This window comes from Phaethon aethereus, assembly GCF_964289735.1.
Source record: "Phaethon aethereus genome assembly, chromosome: 2".
In the NCBI taxonomy this organism is placed as follows: Eukaryota; Metazoa; Chordata; class Aves; order Phaethontiformes; family Phaethontidae; genus Phaethon; species Phaethon aethereus.
In genome coordinates this window covers 171,993,770-172,021,239 of record NC_138582.1, presented here as the reverse complement: position 1 = coordinate 172,021,239, position 27,470 = coordinate 171,993,770, and the positions used below count along the sequence as shown (strand labels likewise).

General features: G+C 45.0%; 1 protein-coding gene across 1 annotated transcript in view; it reads right to left on the bottom strand.

The window, feature by feature from the left end:
* SMARCD3 (SWI/SNF related BAF chromatin remodeling complex subunit D3) overlaps positions 1–21,962 on the bottom strand; it is a gene marked incomplete at both ends in the record, with an annotated part of 72,738 nt that extends 50,776 nt beyond the window's left edge. The window contains 3 exons of the mRNA XM_082015398.1: positions 3,524–3,566; positions 6,717–6,934; positions 21,885–21,962. Of these exons, the coding sequence (XP_081871524.1) occupies positions 3,524–3,566; positions 6,717–6,934; positions 21,885–21,962 (339 nt within the window). The remainder of the gene's footprint in view (positions 1–3,523; positions 3,567–6,716; positions 6,935–21,884) is intronic.
* Between the last annotated feature and the right edge of the window lie 5,508 nt (positions 21,963–27,470).

The following is a 27,470-nucleotide window of genomic DNA, read 5'->3' as shown; positions in this document are numbered from 1 at the left end:
TCAGAATGGGTAGGCAAGGAAGCTGAAGAAACAGAACAGTGAATCACAGTCACAGGGCCTGGGAAAAAGTGTAATGACTCAGAACTAAGAGAAAATAAAGACACTGACCAGAATTAATGAGAAGACAAGGCCTCAGAAAAGAAGAGGCGCAATCTGATGTGCAGTCATGTTTCTCTACAGACAGTTTGTGGTCTGAGGTCAAAATAGAGGCCCAACTGCTAGACTTGGGTCACAAAGGCCACGTCACCTCCAGAGATCTAGGACCCCAGCTATGAATGAAGATGCCTATGAACTTTTCCAAAATTGAATGAGGGTTTCAGTGACCTGAGAACAAGGGAAGGATCCAGAGGTAAGAAAAATGGGGTGGGGTATAGTCTGCTGCACAGACTGGAGTTAATGTTGAATACACTATAGAAAATGCTAAGCCTTGTTACGTTACAGTATGTCAGCCTGGGCTTAACCATGTCTTTCTTTTCATTAAAATTGCATTTTAGACAAAAGATAAATGCAAGTCAATTGGATCTACTGCATAAGTAAAGCACTTGACATACAGTCGTAAAGGGAACCACTACTTAAGACTGAAAAATGGGCATTAGAACAAGAACAGTATGTGGTAAAGAACTGGCATAGAAAAAAAATTATTAAGCAGGAAGCACCTCATGGACTATTTTTGAAAGTGATTTTATTTAGATATTTTCATTAATAGCTCCAGCACAAAAAGCAGATGTATGCTAACAAAACTTAATAATGACAAATTTGGGTGGCACTGTCAATACAAGGCAGAGTATAGTACAGAGAATGTAAGGAAGCTGAGAACTGTATAACAGAAAAGGGATGAAATATAGCATTACAAAGCACATGATCATGTTCCTCAGAGTCTATACCCATAATTCCTGCTCTAATATGGGAATTCATCAGTTGCAAACAATAGAAAGCAGAAATACTTGTGAGTATTAGTCAATCACAGAATGACCATATGCTGTATCAATGTGGTAAGGCCATAAAAAATAAAACGTGATCCCAATCTGCATCACTAGCTATTTCCAGCAGAGATAAAAATGCATTAGTAGCATTCTAGCACTGGTGATACTGGTAATCTGTAATAGTATGTACACTTCTATTCTCCTGAGAGGTAGATCTAAAGAGGTTCGAAAGAGGTGAATTTAACGTGGAATAGATGTAACGAAGGACTGTGAAGATTAGAATTGTGGGGAGCCTCTCTTACTTGGCAAACTAAAAGCACTTGCCTTGCCCAGCCTAGCAAAAAAGAAAAAAAAATGCTGTCAGATCTAAAGTATCCCAGAAGTAAGGAACCTAACTAGTCTTGAGGCAGCAATTGTGTCATGGCTTCTGTGACAGAGGGAACCAGACTGGATGTGCCAGGAGGTCCCATGCAGTTCCATAGTCCTATCTTCCTACATGTAATAGTTTGCTAGGTTGAACTTTCTCATATGATTATATCCATGAAAAATTAAATCCTTCTCAAATAGCTGAACTGTAGCAGCTGAGCGACCCTATCCAACTAGCAATATGCTCCAGCACTATAGCACAGGCTTGATCAGAGAGCCTGGAAGTCCAACAGCAGGTTATCCATGCCAACTGCCTGACTCGTTATCACAGCAAGTAACACTGAGAACCCATCTCCTTTTCCACTATTGCATAAGAAGGTTTTCAAGAGTAAGATGTATTTAATATCTTCCCCTCTCCCCTTCACAGTTCCCAGAGAACACAAGCAAGAGTCTGCAAAAAATCTGTGGGCAACAGATGCTGATCAGCTGGAAAATACTCCAGAAGTAGCTCCAGAAATTTGAAAGTTTTACCCTGTGTTTCACATGCATTCCACAGCCATCAGTGCAAATCTTCCACTTGACAGGACACCAATGCACACAGCATTGTGTAAGGAGGTTCCGACACACTGACTGCAGCCTAATGGAGTACCTTAATCCAGACACAACATCATATCGTTGATAACAGCACTCCAGCTGCACTGATAAAAACTCCACTGCAGACAGAACCCTAGCAATTTGTGTTGCCACAAAATTTGTGATCATCAGTTAAAATTATTGACTGACAGCAACAAGGATACTGAAAGGAAAGAACACTTGGTGACAGCATGGTTCTGAAAGGTGCTAGTATCCATATAGGTTTTTGACACAGTTGCATAAAGCTCTACCTATTAAAGAATTATCACGGATTTGATAAACAGAGGCACAAGTCTTCTGTTGCCAAAAATGTTTGGTTACCTCTGTTCTGAGACCTTTCTATCTTACAAAGGCACCAGACCAAAGGAAAAAAAAAAAAAAAGAGCCTTGAAATGGACATATATTTAAAGTGATAGCCTCACCACAGAAGATGTATAATTGTCTGTGAAAAGAATTTGTGTGGGACAGACAGAACTGACAGCACAAGAAACATAGCTTTCCATCTAAGTACAGACTCCAAGCAAAGCAGGAATGAGGTTTTATCACAAATACCATGGAGGCTGCAAGCAGTTCAAAGGTCTGGATTTAATGGTAGCTTAGTTCTTTCAAGACAGCCACATGAGAGAACTAATGGCTAACCTATGAGAGGCTGTGTTTTCAGAGGGTCGCAGGAATTACAAGAAAAGAAGTGATAATACGACATCAGGAGTACCGAAGTGGGCTCACCTTCTCAGGTGGTTGGCACTAGGTACCTGTGGAAGGTCACAGAAGAGAATCTGGAGGCTGCCAGCAAGTTTGGGTTTACACTAGCAGCAGAGACGTAGACTTGAAAAGGATGTGGAGATATACACTCCTGTCAAAGGGATTCTGAGCCCAGCAAAAGCACCAGAAGTCAAAGAATGTGACGAGGGGGTGTGTTTTGAAGACTAAGGAAACTTGCCTTTTGGGACCAAGCAGGTTTTGAGGGAACTGTACTGAAGAGGGCACAGGAAAGGAAAAGTTTGGGAATAATGAATGAGAAGGGGAGCAGAGAGAAATTCCAATGTTTAAAAAGGCAGACACTAAAAGCTAGGCATACCCCCAGGGATAAGAGAATTACTAATTCTCTGGACAATGCAGGCCCCTTGAACTCTGTTGTTTACACGGCTTCACTTTAGTCCTACTAGGAAACAACCACAAAAATCAGAACCTGGCAGCTCCTCTGGGCCAGAGAAACCTGAGAATGAGCCTATCTCCTACAGGCACAGTTGGTCTCTGAACCAGCTTTTGGCCAGCCTCAAAAATTGATCAAAAACATCCTTAAGACCCAGCGGGCCCCAGCATCAAGTTGTGTACTTTGCAGCCCAGCACCACTGTCCATCCAGCAAGTGGCAGTGCTGGCTCAGCTAACCCAGTGCACGAGGACGACACAGGCCGGGCTGCGCTCCACGCTCCCAGCCCCCAGCCCCAGCCCCAGCCTTGCTCTCTAGACTTTCACCCACTGCCTACTTACTTTTTAATTAGATTTTTAAACAAAAAGTGAAAGTATTTTCTAAAATCCCTCTAATTACACTGAGATGCTGAACTGATTGTGAAGGGAATAGGAAATGAAAGCGACTCACCCTCTGAGGGAGAATTTTGTCAGCCATCTTCCTCCTCTTGGCACTGTACATTTTTTAAAGAAAAAAACACGTTACCATGGTGACAGATCTAGGAGTAACGAGGCCACCTGCTAAATTATCCTGACATCTCCACATGCTGGTGCACAGCTGTGCATGCATCAGCAAAAGGGTCTCACCCATGCCCAGGACCTAGGACCCCTTCTCTCAGCAGCCTGGGGAGGTAGTTAGCTAAGAACAAATCGGGGCTGTCTGTTATGCATCTTGGAAAGAAGTGTGCAAGTTCTTTGATCACAGCATCTTCTATGGTGCGGGGCGGCAATGTATGCAAGTGCATGTGCACATGCTGTCTACAGATAGAGAAAAAGCATGTAGGAGGACAGTGCGCACGTGTGGAAGTGTGCATAGATATAGCTATGCATATGCACACCTATGTGGTTGAGTGCCTGTAAACAGAATGTGAACTTGTTCACACTGATGACATGCATTCATTTCTTCGTGCCCAAAACTGAGTGCTGATGAAAACACACATACATATGTGTATTTTCTATGATGTATGAAAACACACATATATACACACCCTTCCCTATGTATATACACTTGTTTTATTGTAACGTATTTACATGAGTGATACACAAAGGTAAGCAGGCTGACATTTCCATATTTTTTCATCTTTATGAACACACTTGTGCGAAGACATATGTGTGCCTGCAGTGTATATACATACTGTGTCCATACCCATATATAAGCACATTTATATATCTACGCTTTTGAAAAGTACTTGTGTGCGTGTACATACACACAAATGTATATGTGCCTAAGAAACAGTACTGTCAGGAAGACTGCCAAATACATTGTCTTTTTAATTCTTCAGATTCTAAGAACCATTTGTGCCCACCAAACCTGGCACCTAGCTTTCTCTAACAGGGCCAAGAGGGAATTCAGGCCTTATTCTTCATCTCTGTAATTCATGAGGCCTTTATCTTAAGCAGGAGATGAATCACTCCATCTGTGACAGACAAATGGGAGGAAGCGAACTGCCTGCTGCCGCTCTACCATGTCACAAGGATGCCCCTCCTTACTGCTTTCATACAGGAAGTCTGTCATCAGCCATGTCCACATAAAAGCTGTTTCCACACACATCGATGTGGCATTCTCCCTTCCTGCGTTTGCTAATAATAAGCCTGGACTGAAATACCAGGTTCTTAGATTCTTCCCCATCCCCGTACAAGCCAAGCCTGAGGAACTCTTTGTGCCCGGAGATGCAAACTACATCCTTCCTTGGGGGCAGAAAATTCATCCACACAGTCACACCCAGCTTCATAGGTGAATAAACAGCCCTCTTTAAAAGTGTAGGAATAAGGGGACTGGAACGTTACATGGTGGGAATCTCCAAGATCTTCCACAGTTCACAAAACCATATCTGCACTGAAACACTTCACAGAATCTGGAAGTAATGCCTGAGCGAGCTCCACCCTCCCAAGCGGAAACGGGATATACATCACCTGCAGTGACCCCAAAGGCTTGCAATTAAAAAGCAAGAACAAACCAACCAAAAACCCCAACAACTCGGGTCTCAACCAGTTCTCCAAGAATCTACTACAGAAATTAGATTTTTGTCTCCACCAAACCTGCCAAGAAAGGATGACTACACCTTCTTGGCCCATTTGTGCCATAAAATGTGGGACTCAATTACTCCCAGAACTGGACCCAAGGTACCAGAAAAGTTTGTCTGAAAAAACAGAAAAATATCAATGGGAAACAACAGAGAGGTGGAAACGAATGAGGGGAAAACATTCAACACTTATCTGTAGGGAAGGCATGGCAGAAGAAAACAAGAGAAACTTTCCTGAGTGCCTAGGAAGCACTGGTGTGAGTTGGACTCCCTGCAGTAGAGATTACTGCTGGGTTTCAAACTAAGAAGCACTGAAGTTAAGAACTGGGGAGGGGGAACTGCTTCCTTCTGTGAGTTAGACCATTGACTTTTAGAAAATACTCTTCTTTAATGATCCCTGGAAGCTAGTTAGTGACTGAAGTTTACCTTAATTATCCAGCAGTGGCAATTTTGCAGGTTCTATCTACCCTGTATATTTGAAGGCTAGGCATTACTTTGTGCAGTTTCCTGACGTGCCTCCTGGGAGGTGCTGTGGAATGTGCATTTTGGCTAGTTCTGGGCAAGGCCTCCAAGATGCACATGCATCTTTTGTGCTCACATGCTGCACTCACACACATTCCTTCTGTATTCAATCTTATTCAGTCATAATGTATTAACACTCTCAGGATTGGTGTCCTTTCCAGATGCATCCCAGATACAAGCATTCCCAAGTCTGGCTTGCTGATCCAAGGCATATAACCTGGACAGAGCAGGGCTCCTGAAGCACTGAGCTTAGAGAGTCATATTTTGCTTAGAACTAGATACGATGACACCTCCAGAACACTGTCTGCATCTATATATACACCTATAATGATTTTGCAAAAGGCAGACCACCCAGATGACTGCACCTTATGTATTTATCAGGAACTGGCTCACACTTGGAACTCAAGACTGCTGAGGTCTAATAAGTTGCAAAAAGAAAATAGCAAAAACTGTTACTTAAGAGAGAATGCATTCATCACTGTACAAAATGGCCATATTTTAAAAAGAAAGTGTCTTTAAAAAAATCCCTCTAATTCTATGAAGTTATTTCCTATGCATACTCCTTTACTTTATATGTAGGAATGCCTGTGACAATTGCAAGTTTTATGACCTGAGTGACCATAGTACAAGTATTCACATGACCAACCAAAAATTTTTTGCACTTGTCTTGTTTACAAACCATTTTGTTAGCCAGTTAGAAATCAGAGAAACTATATGGAACAGATAACAAATAATACAATAATTGTACTATATTAGAAGAAAACCATTCATTAACTTTAAAGGCTAAATGTAATGGTCAGATTTATAGCCTGATAAACCTGCAAGGTAAAAGCATTATAACTGCAAAGCCAGACATTAGTAAAGGCCAGTTTGTTTAAAACTGTTCACAAACAAAGTAAAGAGTAAAATTTAGCAAGATTTTTCCTGCTTTAAGAAACTGACAATATATAAATCTTCTATTCTGTCTCATTTGATCGTAAAGGTCTTACCTATTGCTAAAAATATATCATTTTTTCTTCCTCAAACTGTCCTCCCATGTTTTCTTTCTGGAACACTCACCTCCTGGTTCGGTTCTGAGTGGCTTGCTGCTGCTGTTGCACTTGCTGCTGCACCTGCTGCTGCTGGACCTGCTGTGGTGCAGTGCGTTTTCTTGTTGTTTCCATCACAGTCTGGGGCATCCCAGGTCGCACTGAGGGGCTTCCAACATATGGGGGGCCTGGGGGACCCATGGGAGCCCCCTGATGGGGCATTCGAGCTCCTGATGGCATCCCAGGTCGCTAGAGAAGAAGCGAAACAGAAAGAAGAGACAGTTTGGTCCCTGTTTCTTCAGCTGCAAAGACATTTGTGCATAAACAGACACTGGCTCCAGCAAGTTCCCCATTTTGACCATCCTGATAAGCACTAAGCAGCAACGCAGAGCACATGAGCTCTGGACTGGTATTTCCTGGACATCATAGAGAGGCATTCAGTGATAAAGTAGACAGGAAACAGGGATGAAAAATACTAGGCTTGGGAAAACACTCAGTGGGCAGTAACATATGCAGGCCAGCTTACAGCAGAAAGCTCTACCTTCAGACCAAAGAAAAAGCTCCATAGCAGCTACAGGCAAGTCCAAATTGATGCAGTTCACATGCTAATCAAAGCTACAAGCAAGCTCACATCTTCAGTGCTCCAGGTTTTGCACTGACTAGCAGGCTGCTTTGATCAGTACGGAGACTGTAACAAGCAAAGGTGAACCATGAAAACACTATGATAAAACATTTTCCATTAAAAGCCCTCTCCTTCACCTACACCGGAGAGCAGTGTAAGTTTATAAAGTAACAAGAATCCTTTAAGAAAATGTCGTGTTTCTGATCAAGCCACTAAAATGATAGAAAAATTTAAAAAAGGAATGTGGTAGTTTGTCAGCAGCCCCTGTAGGCGTTCTAAAGTCCTGACATTTATGTTGACTTCAGCATGCTCTGGAGAGACACTTTGGGTCAAATCACAAGCTTAATGCTGTAGAAGACACACAGTAAACTCAATTCTAAATCCTAAAAACTTATAGTAGTCAAGGAAAAACACCAGTAAAATAATTACCACCTGTAAAATACAATTTAAAACAGAGAGAAGAGCTTAGTTTCATTCTAAGTATTATCAAGATGTTTGTTATATGCCTACATATATGAGAAAATACAGACAAATACACACATGCTCTATAGGCATCTGAACCAGTATGTGAATAAGAATAATCATACACAAAAGTCTTTTGAAAGTCAAGTCCATCTACAAAGTCTTTTAAGGAAACCGAGAGGCAGTGGCATCCATTATGAATAATTGGTTAAAGGATAGAAAGAAGGTAAAAGTAATTGGTTCTGAAAATAAAAGGAAGGCACATGCAGAGTTTTGCTGGGACTCATGCTTTTCAGCATATTCATAAGCAACCTGTGAGGTTAAAAAAAAAAAAAAAGAGAAAAAGCAAGGAAGTGAAAAGGTTTTTTGGTAACACTATGTTACTCAAGCTGGCAAGGATGAAGGCCAACTTCAAAGAACTGCAGAAGGACTTTATGAGACAGAATGAACACAGACAGAAGGAAGATGAAAATGAATTTCAATACATATTGAAGGGAATTACACAATTACACAGGAAAAAACAGTCCAATCATCACATACAAAACCATAGGCTCTAAGCTGACTGTTGCCCAACAGAAGCAAGATCTTGGAGTGTAAAGAGACACTTCCATGAAAAAAAAAAAAATCTGTTTACTGCTTACTAAAAAAAAAGGTCAAAAAAGGTCAAAAAAAGCCATTAAACAAAAGAAATCACAAGGAAGGGAACAGAGAACGTCAATGTGCCACTTGTCCATGGTCTGCCCACATGTTGAATGCTGTGTGCAGTTCTGGTTCCTGCAGTTCAGTAACGGTAGAGCAGATCTGAAAAAGGTACAAAGAATGGCACGGAGACGATTAAGATATGAAACTGCATCCGCATAAGTAAAAGTAAATGTACTGTGATTTTCCACCTGGAAAGAGGTGATCCAAGGTAATCTAAGGGGGCATTTGCTAGAGGTCTGCAAAATCATGAGTGGCCTGGAGAGGGCAGCTGGGGATTGACTGTTCACTGCCCCCTCCGGAATAATAAACTACACCCACCAGAGGAGCTAACAGGAGTCAGGCTCACAGACGACCAAAAGGGGGTAGTTTGCCACACAGCAGGTAGTCAGCCTGTGGAACCCCTTTCCAAAGGGGTGCTAATGACATGGGAAATGTATTTGGCTCAGAAACTTCTCTGAGTTACTCACAGTTAAAGACTGAAAAAGTACTTGGGAGAAGTACACTAGTGGTCTCCAAAGTGAGGTGCGTGCACCACAGAGGGTATGCAAGACAGTCCATTGGCGGGTGGGAAGAAAATGGTTTTTGCACCGTTAATAAATAAAATAAAATAAAAATTTTAAAAATAGTTTATTTCATCTTTATCTCGTCCTTTTATAATTTCTAAATATAGAATTATATTATAATAATAGATAATTCTAAATATAATTTGGACCTGCATCTCCAAATTAAGCACACAAATCCACTGTGGTCCCCAAAGCCCCAGCTCAATGCCCTCCCTGATCATCACAAGTCTTAGATATTCCTTGTGCTTGTATGCATGAAGGAAACTGGAGAAAGAAAGAAGGAGAATGAATGATCAGCAAGGAACCAATGGCTAGAACTGCTACGGACAGAGAAGGAAGGCTGAGGTAAGACGAGAGACCAGCGCGGGAAGCCAAGCAGGTGAATTCAGCAAGTATTCCTGGAGGAAACTGCTTGTGGGTATGTCCACTGAGCAGAGAAGCAGCAGGAGGCAGCAAACAGCCAAAACCAAGGCTTTGTGCAGAGCTGGAAACAGCTTCTCCCATAAACACAGAGCTATGAAAACGGCTGGAACAGAGCAGCTCTGCGTTCCCCCACCCTCTGACCCAGGCAGAGTCAGCAGAAACCAATGGCCCGGAAAATGCTTCTCACTTGAGTTTGTATTAAGATCTCTCCGCTGTCTGTCAGTCTGTACACTCTGGCCTTCCTCCAGCATAGAGTGGGCCGTTGGGCCTGCTGTTGCCTGTCAGTCAGCTGGGGACATTTGACAGCTGTTCAGAAGGGACAAGATCCTGAGCACAGCCATCTCATGTTTACCCCTGCCGGAGACTGCCTGGCCACAGGGATCAGACTGCTGCTATAAAGACACATTAAGGTCTGGAGAACAAGGTCAGCAAGCCAAATCTACTCTCGATAGCAGTCCAACATCTTTGAACTTACTTCAGTTCTGTTTGTTAATCATCAAAATGGAGAAACGTACAGAAAGGACAAAACTAAGAAAAAGGAGAGAGCTCTAGCAAAAGCATATTCAATCTCACCCCTTGCCCCGCCTCGTTGCTTCCCCTCCCTTCTCAAGTTCCTGTCTCCAGTATCACCCGTAGATAAAATATTACGTACTACACAACTGCCATGTCCCTGCTGCACGCCCACCACAACCCCAAAAGATAGAAATGCTTTCTCTCTCTAAACTTTTATAGAACACACAAGCAGTACCTTACCTTATCTAAAAGCTTATTTTGCTCTCAAACACATGCAAGACAAGACAGTGACAGACAATACATTGAATTTTTTACAATATTGACATAAAAAGAGAAAAGTCTCGATACTAAAGCGTGTTACGATACCATTAAGTCTTTTGAAAGAGATCTTGGCGATGCACCTGTCTACGGGTTAGGACCTGTCTCTCCCCGCTTTCTCAGAGGGATGGAATCTGTCCTATCATCCATGGTGAAGGCTGCACTGCAAAACAGCACTGACACATCCTCCTTCCTGGAAAGTCATCAACCCTAGACCTCTCTACCCAACCCAACTCTGTTCTTACCCACAGACCTACTCCCTTTTTTTCTCCATTGATTCCATATACAGGTATTACTCTGCACTACTTCAAACACTTTACTGGACAGAGAGCAAAACCACTGTGGGCCATAGGAAATGAGGAAGACCACAGTATGTCCCCAGCTGAAGAGACCACTCCCACAGCTCTGAGAACATGAAGCAAAGAGTAGAGCTGAGCTGCCTGCAGAGCAGCTAGGCAAGGCCAAGCAGTATGGCACACAGAGAAAGGCACACAGCCAATATCTCATGCATGCATACTGGTCCCTAAGAATTCTGCCAGTTGCCTGCATTCCTGTACACAGTCCATCACTGCCCTGGCTTCACAGTGTCAGTGCAGCATGCATACCACCTCCCCAACAACTGTTGCCAAGTCCCCATCACTACCTTCCACTGCCCAGTTTCCCAGGCCACACATTTGGCTTTTCTACTTTCTTCCCTGCCTGAACCTCCCTGTTACATCACAGAACTGCCTCTTTCCTCTTCTTTGTCATTCTTCAGGTGAACTACTCCTGTCTGATGGCAGAAATGGGGCAACATTGGAGTGATGTTTTTCTACACATTTCTACTGCTGAGTCTTTTCTCAAGTGACACAATATCATAGTAGCCAAAACGCTGAAGCAGAAAAAATGAGGGTTCCTGCCTGTTCATACCAGATAGAGGAAAATAACCTAGAAAACTGTTACATAAAAGTAAAAGAAAGTGTCAAGAAAAGAAAAGCAAAAACACCTACAAGAGCCTTAGAAAGGGACTGAACAGAGAGTGAGAAGTCACTGCAATGCAACATAGTATTGAGCTGCACCTACAGCAATTTGCTATTCTGAAAGACGCAGACTCTATCCATCTCAGCACCATACAACAGGACTCTGATGACATGCAGTGAACAGACTGGGCTTCTTGTTAACAGAGAAATTGAGAGATTTTGAGAACAACAATTACCAAGTACACAAACAGCATATTTTTTTAACTAAAATAGAGGCTACCTTGGCTAGACAACATATTGTGTCAAGGCATTACAGTAGCTACTACTTTCTATAACGCATAAAACATAAGCAAGAGGAGATGCTAGATGCTGTCTGGAGGTAAGAATGGGTCACTAGAAGTACCTGGAACAGTTAAGAAATTTAGACTAGACTGATATATTCTGAGGGCAACAGGTTTCTGACTGCACAAATGGTTTCCCAACTGAATGTGCCATTTCAAAATGGACTCTTAGAAGTACAAGTAAAAAGGTTGCAGTTTCTCTCCTCTTCTCTAACTACAGATGTTACCTCATAGGAGTTCTTTTTTTTAATGTCTATGAATATTTTAAGAGATTTAGCAAGCAGAAACATCAGTATTGCAATTCTTATTGCACCCATTTTTAAAAAGGGTAGCAAGAAGGACCCTGGGAACCCGTCAGCCTCACCTCTGCGCCTGGGAAGATCATGGAGTAGATCCTCCTAGAAGCTATGCTAAGGCACATGGAGGGCAGGGAGGTGACTGGAGATAGCCAGCATGGCTTCACCAAGGGCAAGTCCTGCCTGACCAACCTAGTGGCCTTCTAGGATGGAGTGACCACATCAGTGGACAAGGGAAGAGCTACTGATGTTGTCTATCTGGACTTCTGTAAAGCCTTTGACACGGTGCCCCACAACATCCTTCTCTCTAAATTGGAGAGATATGGATTTGATGGGTGGACTGTTGGGTCGATGAGGAATTGGCTGGATGGTTGCATCCAGCGGGTAGTGGTCAATGGCTCAATGTCCAGATGAAGATCGGTGACAAGCAATGTCCCTCAGGGGTCCATATTGGGACTAGTACTGTTTAATATCTTCAGCAATGACATAGACAGTGGGATCGAGGGCACCCTCAGCAAGTTTGCAGACAACACCAAGCTGAGTGGTGAGGTTGACACACCTAAGGGATGGGATGCCATCCAGAAGGATGTGGACAAGCTCAAGGAATGGGCCCGGGTGAACCTCATGAGGTTCAACAAGGCCAAGTGCAGGGTCCTGCACCTGGGTTGGGCCAATCCCCGGTATCAGTACAGGCTGGGGGATGAAGGGATGGAGAGCAGCCCCATGGAGAAGGACTTGAGGGTACTGGGGGATGAAAAGCTGGACATGAGCCAGCAATGTGCGCTCACAGCCCAGAAGGCCAACCATCTCCTGGGCTGTATCCAAAGCAGCGTGGCCAGCAGGGCGAGGGAGGGGATTCTGCCCCTCTGCTCCGCTCTGGGAAGACCTCCCTGCAGTGCTGCATCCAGCTCTGGAGCCCTCAGCACAGGAGAGATATGGACCTGTTGGAGCGGGGACAGAGGCAGCCACAGAAATGCTCAGAGAGCGGGAACCCCTCTCCTGTGAGGACAGGCGAAGAGAGTTGGGGGTGTTCAGCCTGGAGAAGAGAAGGCTCTGGGGAGACCTTACTGCAGCCTGCCAAGACTTGAAGGGGTCTTAGAAGAAAGACGGGGACAGACTTTTTAGAAGGGCCTGTAGCAACAGGACAAGGGGTAATGGTTTTAAACTAAAAGAGGGGAGATTTAGACTAGATCGAAGGAAGAAATGTTTCACCATGAGGGTGGGGAAACCCTGGCCCAAGTTGCCCAGAGAGGTGGTAGATGCCCCATCCCTGGAAACATCCCAGGTCAGGTTGGACAGGGCTCTGAGCAACCTGCTCTAGTTGAAGATGTTCCTGCTTATGGCAGGGGGGTTGGACTAGATGGCCTTGAAAGGTCCCTTCCAACCTAAACTATTCTATGATTCTATTCCTTGATTCTGGCTTGTCTGCCATATTTACCTTCCTCCATTTCCCAAAGGCTTTCACATCCTAGAATCAAGGTCCAAATGTTCCAGGTTCCACCCATTTTTAAATAATGTTCACAACAATCCAAAAATCTTTACCTTAGAAAACATCACATTTACAGAAGTGTAACTTGAGACAAAGTGCACTGACTATCCTTCTATTTCATGCATGTTCATTCACAGCTCAGAGTAATCAGGCACCAAACTTCAAATGATGCACTTGGATGCAACCAAGGCAAAAAAAACCCTCTGGAATTGAAACTAGCAAACCCTATATACCATCTTTGAGTTCCAGCAGCTTGCTCGTTTTGATAGATCTCATCACATCCACTACTGTGATATAATGTGTGGAATGGATTTTGTGTGAAGAACTACCAGAACGTGCCTCTCAACTCTGTAAAAAGGATGGCTTTGAGAGGAGAGAGGTAACAACAGAGCTCTGCAACATCACGACTAGCATGGAGAGAGAGGAGGCTGAACAAGAGCTCAGTGTCTCTTTTCTTACAAGAATTAGACAACAGCCAGCAGTTGGCAGGATCAGGTACTTCCGTATGTAAGATAAGCTCCAAAAATTCCTGACACAAAATGCTGTGAATGCTAAAAGTTTATATGGGTTCAGGAAGACATCAGCTGACTAACCTACCTAAATAAAACCCATATAGAGGTCCTACACATAGAGGGCAGCTTTGGGTCAGAAAGCTCCAGAGCTACAAAGCGCAGAGTATTTGGATGAAGCATCACTCAATTTTTCCCTTGTTCCTGTACTTCCATGCAGTCTCCTGCTGCTCCCCACAACTGGGAACACTGGGCTAAATGAGCCAGTGTGACTGTTTTCATATTCCGACAGTATTTACTTTTTAAAAAACAGAAGAGCAATTCAAACATCACAGACCAATTACCTGTGCACCTATATTCATCAGCAAATCCAAGTTTTCTCAATGAGCAACTCAAATTTTCTTAACAAGTCCATATTGCATAAAATCACACTGATCTCTATTAAAGCCCTAGCTAGAATTAATATGATTTTCTTTTCTTAATTATGTGTGAACGTTTACGTATTCATTAGCCTGCAATTAGTACAGGGCTAGGAAAGGACAAACCTTCAGTTTCTACTGGCAGCTTACTTAAGCAGTTGAATGCTGTACAATGTTCTCACTCTACCAGTCTTCTGCAAGTACCTTCCCAAATTTCTTCACTGCGGTAAGGTCCCTTGATCTCTCCAGGCTGCCCTACACCCACCCGAAACATCTCCTTGTCTAACAAAACAGGGAATACATATGCAGCAAACCAGTGAATCCATTCCAGGACCTGTTCCCTGACAACGTCCTAGCACAGAGAACTGCACAGAGAGCCCTGTATTAGGGAAGTGGAACACACTGTCCAAAAATTACAGTTCATGAGGCTCCTTTCTAGCCTTTCTTGTGTTAGCTGATTCATGCTCTGGCAAGATAGTATTTATATCCATGATAATATAAAAATTAGTGGGATTTTTTAATTAGCAAAGTTATAATTCACCACCACAATTTCAGGTTTTTTGATAACGGCATGGCCTACAAGGCACCTGGCCGGCTGACATGAGATGGGATTAACCTTTCTCAAAGGGGGAAGCGGGTCTTTGCTCGCAAGCTAGTGGTGCTTATTGACAGGGCTTTAAACTATACATGAAAGGGGAAGGGGATAATATCAGGCTCACCCATGACAAGCTGTAGGATGACATGCCAAGGTTAGAAGGATGGGGTGCTAGCGAGGCCCCTCAGTCTGTTGCACCAGAGAAAGACCTCAAAGGAGCTAAGGGGTATTCCTCTAAGAGGGTGACATGACCAACAGCCCAGCTGAAGTGCCTCTACACCAATGCACACAGCATGGGCAACAAACAGAAGGAGTTGGAAGCCACCATGCTGCTAGAAAGCTATGACCTGGTTGTCATTACAGAAACTTGGTGACACGAATCCCATGACTGGAGTGTGGCTATCGATGGCTACAGGCTGTTCAGAAGGGAAAGGCTAGGAAGGAAAGGTGGAGGCATTGCCCTCTACGTCAAGAAATGGATAGAGCGTGAAGAGCTGTCTCTGATGAATAGCCATGAGCAGGTTGAAAGCTTATGGGTAAGAATCAGAGACCGAGGCAACAAAGGGAACCTTGTGGTTGGTGTCTACTACAGGCTGCCCAACCAAGGGGAGCCTATTGATGAAGCAGCCTTCCTACTCCAGCTACAGGAGGCATCGCACTGGCAGGCTCTCATCTTGCTGTGGGACTTCAACCACCCCAACATCTGCTGGAAAAGTAGCATGGCGAGCGGTAGGCAATCCAGGGCAGTCCTGGAGTGCATGGAGGATAACTACCTGTGCCAGGTGATAAGACAGTCCTACCAGAGAGGATGCCATACTGGACTTATTGGTCACCAACGCATGTGAGCTAATTGGTAATGTCAAGACTGGAGGCAGCCTGGGCTGCAGTGATCATCATGCTCTGGTGCAGTTCATAGTCCTGAGGGATATGGGGTAGGCAGAGAGTAAAGTCAGGACCCTGACTTTTAGGAAAGCAAACTTCCAGCTCTTCAAGGAGTTAGTCAATGGGACGCCTTGGGAAACTGCCCTCGGGAACAAGGGAGCAGAACAGAGCTGGCAGATCTTTATGGATGCTTTACATAGAGCACGAGAGCTCTCGATCCCCAGGTGTAAGAAATTGGGAAAGGAAGGCAAAAGGCCAGCATGGCTGAGCTGAGACCTCCTCGTCAAACTTAAGGGCAAGAAAGAAATGCACAGGCAGTGGAAGCAGGGACAGGTATCCTGGGATGAGTATAGGGATGCTGCCCAGCTGCGTAGGGATGCGGTCAGGAGGGTCAAGGTGTGGCTGGAGCTGAAAATAAGAAGGGCTTCTACAGGTATGTCAGCCAGAAAAGGAAGGTCAAAGAAAGTGTACCCCCCTGATGAGCAAGACTGGCAGACTGGTAACAACGGATGAGGAGAAGGCTGAAGCGCTCAACAACTTCTTTGCCTCAGTCTTCACTGGCAGTGTCTCTTCCCACACCTCTCAAGCGAATGGGCTGCAAGACAGCGGCTGAAGGAGCAAAGTCCCTCCCAATGTAGGAGGAGATAGGGTTTGAGACCACCTGAGGAACCTGAACATGCACAAGTCTATGGGACCTGATAAGATGCATCCCAGAGTCCTGAGGGAATTGGCTGATGTAGTTGCCAAGCCACTCTCCACGATATTTGAAAAGTCCTGGCAGTCAGGGGAAGACCCTGGAGACTGGAAAAAGGGAAACATTGCACACCTTTTCAAAATGGGTAGCAAGGAGGACCCTGGGAACTAGCGACCCGTCAGCCTCACCTCTGTGCCTGGGAAGATCATGGAGCAGATCCTCCTAGAAGCTATGCTAAGGCACATGGAGGGCAGGGAGGTGACTGGAGATAGCCAGCATGGCTTCACCAAGGGCAAGTCCTGCCTGACCAACCTAGTGGCCTTCTAGGATGGAGTGACCACATCAGTGGACAAGGGAAGAGCTACTGATGTTGTCTATCTGGCTTCTGTAAGGCCTTTGACATGGTGCCCCACAACATCCTTCTCTCTAAATTGGAGAGATACGGATTTGATGGGTGGACTGTTGGGTGGATGAGGAATTGGAGAATAGCATGGAGAGAGAGGAGGCTGAACAAGAGCTCAGTGTCTCTTTTCTTACAAGAATTAGACAACAGCCAGCAGTTGGCAGGATCAGGTACTTCCGTATGTAAGATAAGCTCCAAAAATTCCTGACACAAAATGCTGTGAATGCTAAAAGTTTATATGGGTTCAGGAAGACATCAGCTGACTAACCTACCTAAATAAAACCCATATAGAGGTCCTACACATAGAGGGCAGCTTTGGGTCAGAAAGCTCCAGAGCTACAAAGCGCAGAGTATTTGGATGAAGCATCACTCAATTTTTCCCTTGTTCCTGTACTTCCATGCAGTCTCCTGCTGCTCCCCACAATTGAGGATACCGGGCTAAATGAGCCAGTGTGACTGTTTTCATATTCCTACAGTATTTATTTTACAGTATTTAATTAGTTGAAGATGTCCCTGCTCATTGCTGGGGGGTTGGGCTAGATGGCCTTGGAAGGTCCCTTCCAACTTAAACTATTCTATGATTCTACTTTTTTCAAACTTAATATTCTCCTGGCCTTGCTACTTCTAGTAGTGATCTACACAAACTGATGACTGACTGGAAGAAACAGTTGCTTTTATCCACTTAAAACAGATCACCATTCAATTTGGGGATAATATCTTTAGTTTTTCCCATTCTAATTAAACAAATATAATGCTTATAATATACTGAAATATGAGTCCTTGAGGTCATCCAGTCCTTCATTGTCTCAAAGAAGTATCACCGGTATCTCCATCATCTTTGATAGATGTTTACTTCTTTAACCAGTGCCTAAGCACCTCCAGTGACAGATATTTTACAACTTGCCAAATGAGTCTCCATCCTTAAATATTATAAATAGGAAAAAAAAAAAATCCCAATCCCTTACTGATGAAGTCTTCACAGGGCTCTGACTACTACTGCCCTCTGAGTTACCCCTCTTTTTGCTTTTTAGTCATGCAGGTGACCAAAATCAGAAAAATATTCTTGTAACTATATGCCACAGATTTACAATTGCTTCTGTATTATTCTCTGCCCCATTTCTTAATCAGGCTAACAGTTTACTTGCTTTCTTAGTAGCAATGGCTGCTGCTACACACCAGGCAGTTCACAGTGACATGCAGGCCTTCCTCCTGAATGGTTACAGTTCATTTAAAACCCAGCAATGTATGAGGAGATACAAAACTTGTTTATGAAATTCATTGCTCATCCCCTTTTCCAAATCCGTGATAAATCTATTAGACACTCCATACACATATTTGGGGCACCAGACCTGTCTTTTTGTCTGATTTAACATTGGCAACGAGTTATTTATCACTATATTAAATATTTGTTTACATGACGGCATGCTTTGAGACCCTTCTTTCACTGTACAAATTACCATTTCATGTAACACATTTTCTGTACTTACCATAAAATTCTATGACCGAATTTGAGAGGTAGATAACCAGACAAAAAGACGACTGACGATAAGGAGTCACATAAGTGATACATAGGTTTGTATAAATTAGCAGTCTTGATGTGTAACTAGTATTAAACTATAGAGATTAGAAGGAACTATGAAAAAACACATATTAGCAGAAAATAAATATGGATAAGGACTTATATTAACAGGAAGAGCTTCCTAAGCACAGCACAGAGGACAAAGAACAAGATCACTATGGGAAAAAGAAGGTGATTTGAACTGACAGCAAGTATATTGTAAATACAGATATGACTTGATAGTTAAGAAAGAGACATAGACCTTTATAGGTGTATCTTGTGTATAAAAGGCAAGAAGATTGGTTTTGGAAGGAAGATAGAGTGGGAACAGAAAAAGGACACAGAAGCAGATTAAAAAGGTCAGAACAACAGGACAAGAAAACGAACCTCTCAGCAGCTTCTTGTGTGAAGATGACAGGCAAGGTCGACAGTACCAACAGGCACCAAAAAGAAGATTGCTGCAATTGAGTCACAAGAGGACAGATGCCTGGACAAGAGCTTTGACAAGATCTGCACCATGGACCTTCTCAAGGCTATATGGGAAGATACCTGTTTGAGTAAGAAAAAGGAAAAAAAAAGAAAGATTAAAAAAAAAAAGGAGGGGAGATAAAGGTAACATCCATGGAAGGGATCCAGCCAGCAGGGAGGCCTATGATGGGGTCTACAGGATAAAAGAAACTGAGAAAAGGAATGGCCTGCAGGAAGACTTAAGGAAAATTTAAGGCAACAGCTGGACACCCAGACGGAGATGTCATAAAGACAGCCTGAAATGTACTACTGGACAGTACAAAATGCATCAATAAAGAGATAAATCAACATAAATGTGGTGATTAAAGCCATATTTATTCATAAAAGTGCTATAAATAGAGCAGAGAGGAATAAAAAAAAGGACACAGTAAAGGATGAAGCCTTTGGGGAAAAAAAAATTCTCTCGTCCCACGAAAGCAATGTGGAAGATCCTGATGAAACAGAACAGTAGTAAAAGAATTGTAAAAATAAATAACTGAAAGAAATTTAACCTTTTTAAAAGAACTGCTAACCAGAGGTGTAACAAACTATCAAGAACTCAAGCAGGATGAGAATGAAGTATTGGACTTGAGATTTTTAACCATTAAGAGATTTCACCTTTCAGAGGTATCCTATTTGACTGGGACATACAAGGAAGATGACATCTTCTAAGCTGGCAATATGGAAAAGAACAAAGGCAGGATCAGGTGCACAAGAGCAAAGGGCAAAGTGACCTTAGCAAAGCAACATATGTTTCCAGAAAGATCAAGTGAATCCAAAAGCTAACCGCCCTTAGGAAATAATGCAAAATTATCCTGTCCCTTTAAGTGTTCACATAGCAAAACATTTTCTCACAACATTCTACCTCTATTTACCTCTCCCCATTTTTTTTTGGCGGGGGGGAGAAGAAGGCTGCAATAACGAAAACAAATAATGTTATCATAGATAAAATAAAAAATAAGTAATTTGAAGAGGAGATTTTTCCCTAATATTGGAGCAGAATCTGACTCCAAGGAATTCCAGTAAAGTTTGCTATGTAACTTGATTTTTCAAGGAATTAATTCAGATGCTGACACACTTGTGGTTGGTAATAAAACTCAATAGCCAGCAATATGTAAACTCAGGGTAATGGCTGTGATGGCACTTTCTCTTATTTGGTAGGATACAGGACCTGAAGAGATAAAATGAAGTTATAACTTTTTTTTTTTTTTTGAGTAATGGAAGACTGACTACCCTAACCTGTGTTTTGATCAAAATGAACCTGAGATGAGGAAGAATCTAAAGGAAGAAACAAACAAGGAAGCAAAAGCAGAACTAAAGGAGATCATGGAGGAAAGGACAGGGTCATACGTCAGGTGTACAGGCAACATAATAACAGAGGAGAAGCCCCAGCCTCACTAACAAGTAGCGGGAAGATGACAAACAAATGCAGATATTCCAGGCAAACACAGATACTCCAGGCAAACATAGATATTCAAGATGCCACTAGTGGCAAAACTCCCAGGGCAGAAAAGGCAGACTCTCCTAGCATCCAAATAAGTAATGGAACTGAGTTCTGCTACATTCATTCTGCTGTAAGTTAAAAATTCCCATGCTTAAGAGGCTAGCATGCTGCTTTGACATGAAGGCCGTCGAGATGGGAAGCAGCAACCACACATAACATATTTTGCCACTCTTCTGGATACTAAAGGAAGACCACTGCAAATGCCAACAGAAAGGCAAAAGCATCCCATATGCTCACCCCTCCCAACTTGCCTATGGTTCTGCGCAGCTATAGCCATCCTGAGCCAGACTACCTTAATGAACCCACACGTCCACAACAAAACCACTGCTACAGACCTGCACACCTTCAGTCATCCCTGCACATCTGCCAACCCCACACCAGACTGCTCCTGTACACTGGCACCACATCACCTGTTCACTGCTACTCACAAACGCAGAATGCCTCCTAAAAGTCCTTAGCCTTGCAAGTCCCATCATATCCAGGATCTGCAGGACACATGCTAGATCTTACACATCTGGACAAATTTATGGAGACAGCTTAGAGGAGCCTGCCGTGAGCTCCACAGATTTCTGTGATCTTTGCACAAGAGTCCCCACCTGATGGCTTCAAAAAGGTGTCACAGGAGGTGCCAGAATCCTCGAGAGAGAAAACATTCAGGACTATCAGTATCCAAACAATATCTGCATTCCTTGGGGGTCTTTAAGAGTCTTATTTTTGTTAAATGTGTATCAATACAAGAAATCCAAATGTTATAAATGCTGACTGCTCTCAATCAGAGAGTCATTTAAAGAACATCGTTTCCAATGGCAGCAAAGCAGGGTTAGCATTTCCCCTTAAATGGAGATCGAAGACCTGATTCTTAAACAAAAGCTGGAAAATTTTTAAAGACCTGAAGGATTGCTTTAATTAAGCATGGCACCCTGAAATTCTCTCATGGGTGAGTTCCCACAGACTGTTACAGATCTGCAGAGCTAATCTCTTCAAGCCCCTGAAAGTCACCTGTTAAGTAGCCAGAGGATACATAAGAGCCAAGACTGGAGACAAGAACCAGAGGCACCACCACAAGGCTTCATCAGTCTTTCATCAGAATTGTTTTTCAAAACACAAGTTTGATTACAGAACAAAGTGTCCTACAAGCCCATTTGGGTCAGATCCAGTGCAGATTCTGCACCATGATCAGGCTCAAAAGCACGCTATTCACCATTCATGTAGAAGCAAAGCAAAAAAATCACAGCACACATCCCCCCAGACACAAGCCTATATTATCAATGAATCAGTGCATATCCTGGGGGCTTTACCGACCCCGGTGCTCTCCTGGCAAGGCAGTTACCAGTACGCCAGGAGCACACTGCAGGAGCCAATCCAGCCCAGCACAGAGCCTCCAGTTTCCACTCATCCCTCTATTCAGAGCCAGCCAGCTCACTAACTTTCCCGACTCACCACCCCATGGACCAGAAACTCAAAAAGTTTGCTTTTCGTAGCTTTGCGAGCCCCTCCTGTAACTTCGTCTGTAGCCATCAGGGTCTGCTCAGCCTCTCTCACTCTCTCTCTTCCTCTTTCTTTCCCTTTTCTGCCTTTTTCTCCAACTCTCCCCTCTGAGTCCTGCTGGGCTCTCACACTTCTAATAGCACGGAGTGGGGAGGGGGCCCCTTCAGGGCCTTCCTGACGGCCCACTCGCGCTAAGCTTCAGCTGCTGCATTCCTCCACTGATAAGCCAGAAATAGTTTGTGCTGCTGGGTTCTGTGTGTTTACTCTGCAGGGACAGAAAATCCAGCTTTTTAAACCTCTCTGTCCAAACAGCAGAGATAAGCAGGAGGCAAACTAAAAACATGTCTCAGCTTTTTCGTAGCATTGCTGCAACCTCTCCTCCTCTGCACCAGGGGATGGTAAACTCTGGGGCAAGGAAGAGGGGGCAACTTCAGCAGTGGCATAAAACTCAGTACCTCACAGAGAGTGTTTTCCCCATTAGAAAATGCAGCAGGCGAGCAGTGAGAAACAATGGTTTTCCCTTGCTCCCACTGCTCCTCCCGCACTGCATTTCCAGGCCTTTTCCCCAGGGACCTGGCAGGCAGCACACAGAAACATTCACTGGCAGCATTTCCAGTGAGCGAGACTGAGAACTAACCCCTTTGGACAAGACAGAGAAACAGCAGGAGGCAGAAAGCTGGGAACAGGGAGGGACAGTGTGTGAGAGCGAGGGGAAAGAAAGAGTGTGAGAACAGCAGGAGGAAGGGGGCGGGGGGCAGCATGGCGACGGCACAACGCCCGACTTGGTTCCACGCTCCCAGCCGCCCACAGCCTCTCTCGCGGGGTGACCGCCCTCAGGACCACGCTTTGGTACCACCGTGTCGAATCCATTAGAGATCCCAGGTGACTGACAGACACAGACAAATTATTAACACCACAGCTGCCGTGAGACATCAGCAGCTCACTGCTTATCACACAAAGCCCTGCGCAACAATGCACGTCATCCCAGGACACTGCTGGGAACACAGAGCCCACCTGCCACCCAGGGGAAGGGGGCAGAAAGCGGCAGACCGCCCCCTCCACAACTGCTTGTTGCTGCAGGGGCCCTAGACGGCCCTCGGCGAGCGCAGAGCCAGGCGCTGGCAGCACGGCGGCCATTCTGTGAGCAGCAGTGCTGCCTCCTCCATAATGGCAGAGCAGGCAGCGGTGGCCCGGGGCACTGATCTGCTTACCGACCGGTCCTTGTGCGTCTGCGGCGTGCAAGGGGCTGACATTTCCCAGTCTACCTAACACAGCAATAGACGAGATGTTGCCAGGTTACGAGGGGTTTATTCTATTCCTCTGCTTGAAATTCTTGTCTAGGGGCTGTGAATTTTCTGGCAAGACTGCAAACCGAAGAGAATCAGATCTGAAACAAATAAATTTCTGCCCTCAACCAGTAATAAAAACAAGCACAGAAGAGATACTGCATTAGCTAGCAGTGAAGAGCAAGCCGTGAAGATCATACGGCCTTTTGCACATCGGGGCCAAGGCAATGACCTCCACTGATTTTTAGGGTGATCCCAATCTACATGCTACTGTGTGGCAATAGCCATAGGAATCACAGAAATTTCGGGAGGGTGGGCACTGTTATCAGTTCCTCCTCCCCCTCTCAGACCCTCAGAAGGAACATGCCAAGCAAAGCAGTATGGTCTTATTCAGTGCCTAAACTATTCCTGAGTTCAAGCTGACTTGAACTAAAGGCACGTGTTTTCTGGAACCAAACTGCTACGTATCTGGTGGACTTGGTAGTGTTAGGTTAACGGCTGGACTCAATCTTAAGCGTCTTTTCCAACTTAAACGATTCTATGATTCTATGTGTCAGCATGCCCACCAAGGTGACACAGGGCCTGCATCTGCGATTTTTTTTTTAGATCCCAGAAGCACACAGAAACGTTGGCTCCCGTCTTGTGAGACCTTTCCCCTGCTCCTGGCAAGACAACACGCATTTTCTTCGGAGGCGGTACTGACTGCTGGCACCTGCACTTGCCGCAGAAGCACCAGCTTTCCCTGCAATAGGGTTACTGACACAGGCCAGTGCAGGTGTTGCTATTCCTGTTCCTGGACGCAAACCGTGCCACCACCCTCGCCACACGAAACGGCACAAACGAGAAGCTCGCAGCACGCTCAAGCCCACGGCAGCTCGCTGGAGAAGGCTCCAGGCAAAGAGCCGCGAACAACGGCCTGCGACCCCGGGCACCCCCCCGGCCCGCGGAAGACCCCGCGGCTCGGGGCCCGCCCTGCCGCCGCGGAGCATGAAGGGGCCAGCGGCGGCGGGGCGCGGCTCCAGGCGGCGGCGCGGCGCGCAGTCCCCCCTCGCGTCCCCCTGCGCTCCTCCGCCAGCACCATCGGCACCGAATGGCAACGGCGCGCCCGGCACGGGCAGGGCGTGCGCCAGCCGCGGTCCCGGGCGCGCCGCTGGCGGGCGGGCGGGCGGACGGAGGACCGGGCCGCAGGCCACGGGCCGGGCCGGGCCGGGCCGCGCCGAGCCGAACCGAAGCGGGCCGCGCTGGGCCGCCCTCCGGTCCCTGCGGGCCTCGAGCGCGGCGGCGCGCATGCCCGGCGCAGCTCCCGTGAAGGTCAGCCGTGGCCTAGCGGGGGACGCGCGGGCGGGGACGGCCGGACGCGCGGGAGGGAGCGGCCTTAACTCCTTCCGCGCCGTGCCCGGGGGACGCCGCCGAGCCTGCCCGGGGCGAGGCCGAGCCGCCGCCCCGGGGATCGGGACTGTGCCTGTGCCCGCCCGGCGGCGGCCGGTGTGCAGGGAGAGGTGCGGGGCTCGGGGGCGAGCCGGCGTCGCGGCTGCGCACGTCCGCGCCACCGCCGGGGACGGAGGTCGGTCCCGCGGGCAGCGCCGGGCCGCGTCCCCGGCGGGGCGCAGCTGTCGCTGGGCTTCCCGGGCTGGAGGTGGAAGACAAAGCAGGACCGGTCACCTGGCAGTGCTATGCGATTCCCGCGATAGCAAATTCACTTGTGGCGGCGGCCAGCGGCGCCGAGCCCTGCACTGGCCGCAGAGCCCGCACTGGCGCTCAGCCCCAGCGCCGCGCCCGCGCAGCCGGGAGCGCTTCCGCCCGACGGGCCTTTTGTCGTTCTCGTCAGTGCTGCGCAGTCGGGAAGGTACGCGGTACGGTTGCAGGTTTTAGGCTTTTTTCTTTTTCTAATCAGCTATAGATAAAGTAATAAGCTACAGTTGCTCCCACCTCTATCATCAGCTGGATATATTACGAATATATCCCCTTATATCAGGGGATATATTACGAAGCATTAACTGGATTTCAATTTAATACCATACAATATGTATCATATTCCATCTGGATGTACCTACCTAACAGGCAGCATAAAAAGACATTTCCTGAGCATCGAACTACAAGGTCAGCCACTTGAAAGTTAAGGACTGTCAGACTCACTGTAGCCATAGACTGAATTAGTAGTAAGTCAAAAAAATCATGTCATAATAAAACTCATCTCGTACTTTGTATGATTGTAGTTCTCTAAGTACTCCAAGTTGAAGTAGTGCTTTTGTTTTGCAAATAGAAAGTAAGGTACAAATGGGTGGAAGTAAGTTGCCCAACATTACCTAGTTGAGAATAAAACCCATTTCCTGTGATTCTTCCACTCACTGCAACACTGTCAAGGAAAACTAGTGCACTATGCATTTGCACAAAAGGGTGAAAGTTAGAGTGCAAGAATGTCTTCTCCTCCCAAATTAAGAGAAAAATCATATAATATTATTTTATATTGTTCCTATTTTCCCTACATGTTTTCTCGTAAAAGTGTAGAAAATAAGTGTCTCTCTTCTTTAAAAAAGTGCCTGATTCAACCCAAGTGTTCCACAACTGCTACAAGTATCCTAGCAGCTCCCAGCCGTTTCTGGTCTGTAACATTTCAGCGGCATGAGACTTGCTTTATAATGCTTGTGTTCCTTTATCAGTACTTGGAGGCTGAGCACACTCTGGGGCCTTCTTTCGTGCTGCCACTGCTCACTTCAAGCTCACTTTATGCTGTATTCCTAGCCCATTTTATTTCAAGGAAAGGCTGGCCGCCTTCTTCCTTACCTCTCGGGGCTCTGAGAGGCCACCTTTTCTCCCACAAGTTTGTATGTTTTGTTTTTACTTCTGTGCTATTATTTAAGCTTTTGAGATTTTTAAACTAAGATGGTCAGGTTAGAAAAGATACAAACCAAGTTGTTTTGGGGAGATATGTTTGCAGCTGCTTCCAATTTTTTCATCTGCAGGTAATTAAAGAAGTACATGAAGGTGCTGGTTGCCTTAAAGAGGCATGGTTTCTCTCATCCAATTTTCACTTAGGTAAGCAGTGCTTTGTTCACTGAAACTTAAAAAGTTCTCAACAGCTTTGGAATTTATGAAATATGGCATAGAAGATGCACTGAGAAACAGAAAATACCCCAAGATTGAGGCTTGGCTTTTTCTAAAGAAATGACCACTTGTTCCGGAGTTTAGAATTACTCAATATTCTCATTAACAAAATGGACAATGAACTAGAGAACGTGCTTATTAAATTTCCTGCCAACTTATGGTTTGGAGCAGTTACAGGTTTGCTAGGAGAGATGATTAAAATTAAAAACCCAAGAAGGTGGAGATGTGGTTTGAAAAGCCAGGACATAATTCAATCGGAAATAGTGTAAGGTTCCACATCAAGATAGAAATCAACAACTATATAAATAGAAGATGGAGAACAACTGGCTGAAGAGTTGGTTTTGGGGGATTTTTTTCAGAAAAAATATTTGGGCATATAATAGATGATAAACTGAATGTGAGTGAACAGTACTACACTGACACAAAATAAGCAGACAAAAAAATACAAAAACCAAAAGAGCAGTAATTGAATGTTGCCCCACTTCTCTCATCCCCTTGGTGGCAGCATAAGCAGTGACAACGATACTCTAGATTCTTCTTTTTCTTCTCCACATTTTGTCTCTGCTTCTTCCCCATCCCTTGTCCTCTCCAGGGCACAAGCTGTCCCAGCTCGACACTTCCCTGAAGCTGCAAAATTAAATTTTACCAGTATTGCTGAGGAACCCTTCCAAAGTAATCCTTCTGTTGTCGTATGAATTGTTAATGTCTCAACAAGACTGTCCTTTGCAGTTAGGGGCTGTGTGCATCAGAGAAAATATGTGTAGTAGAAATCAAGATGGTTCAGGGGAGAACAGTAAGTGTGACAAGAACTGTAAAGCCCAGAAATAATAGTCTTCAGATACTCAAAAGGCTGCTGCAAATACAGGGAAGAGCTGCTCCCCATACACACAGTACAAGAAATAATGGATTGAAATTTCCCCTAGGAAGATTCACATTGGATATTAAGGAAGAGTATAGCAGTAAAAGTAGAGATGTTCTGGGATAGTTCATCCAGCAAGGATGGGAATCTCCATCACAGAACAGGTTAGACAAGCATCTGTCCAGAGTGATATAGGCGGTGTAGATTCTGACTCAGGGCAGGACAAGGGACTAGCTTATTCCCAGAGGTTCCTTTTGCTTTATTGCCCTACAGAAACTGTATGAAATT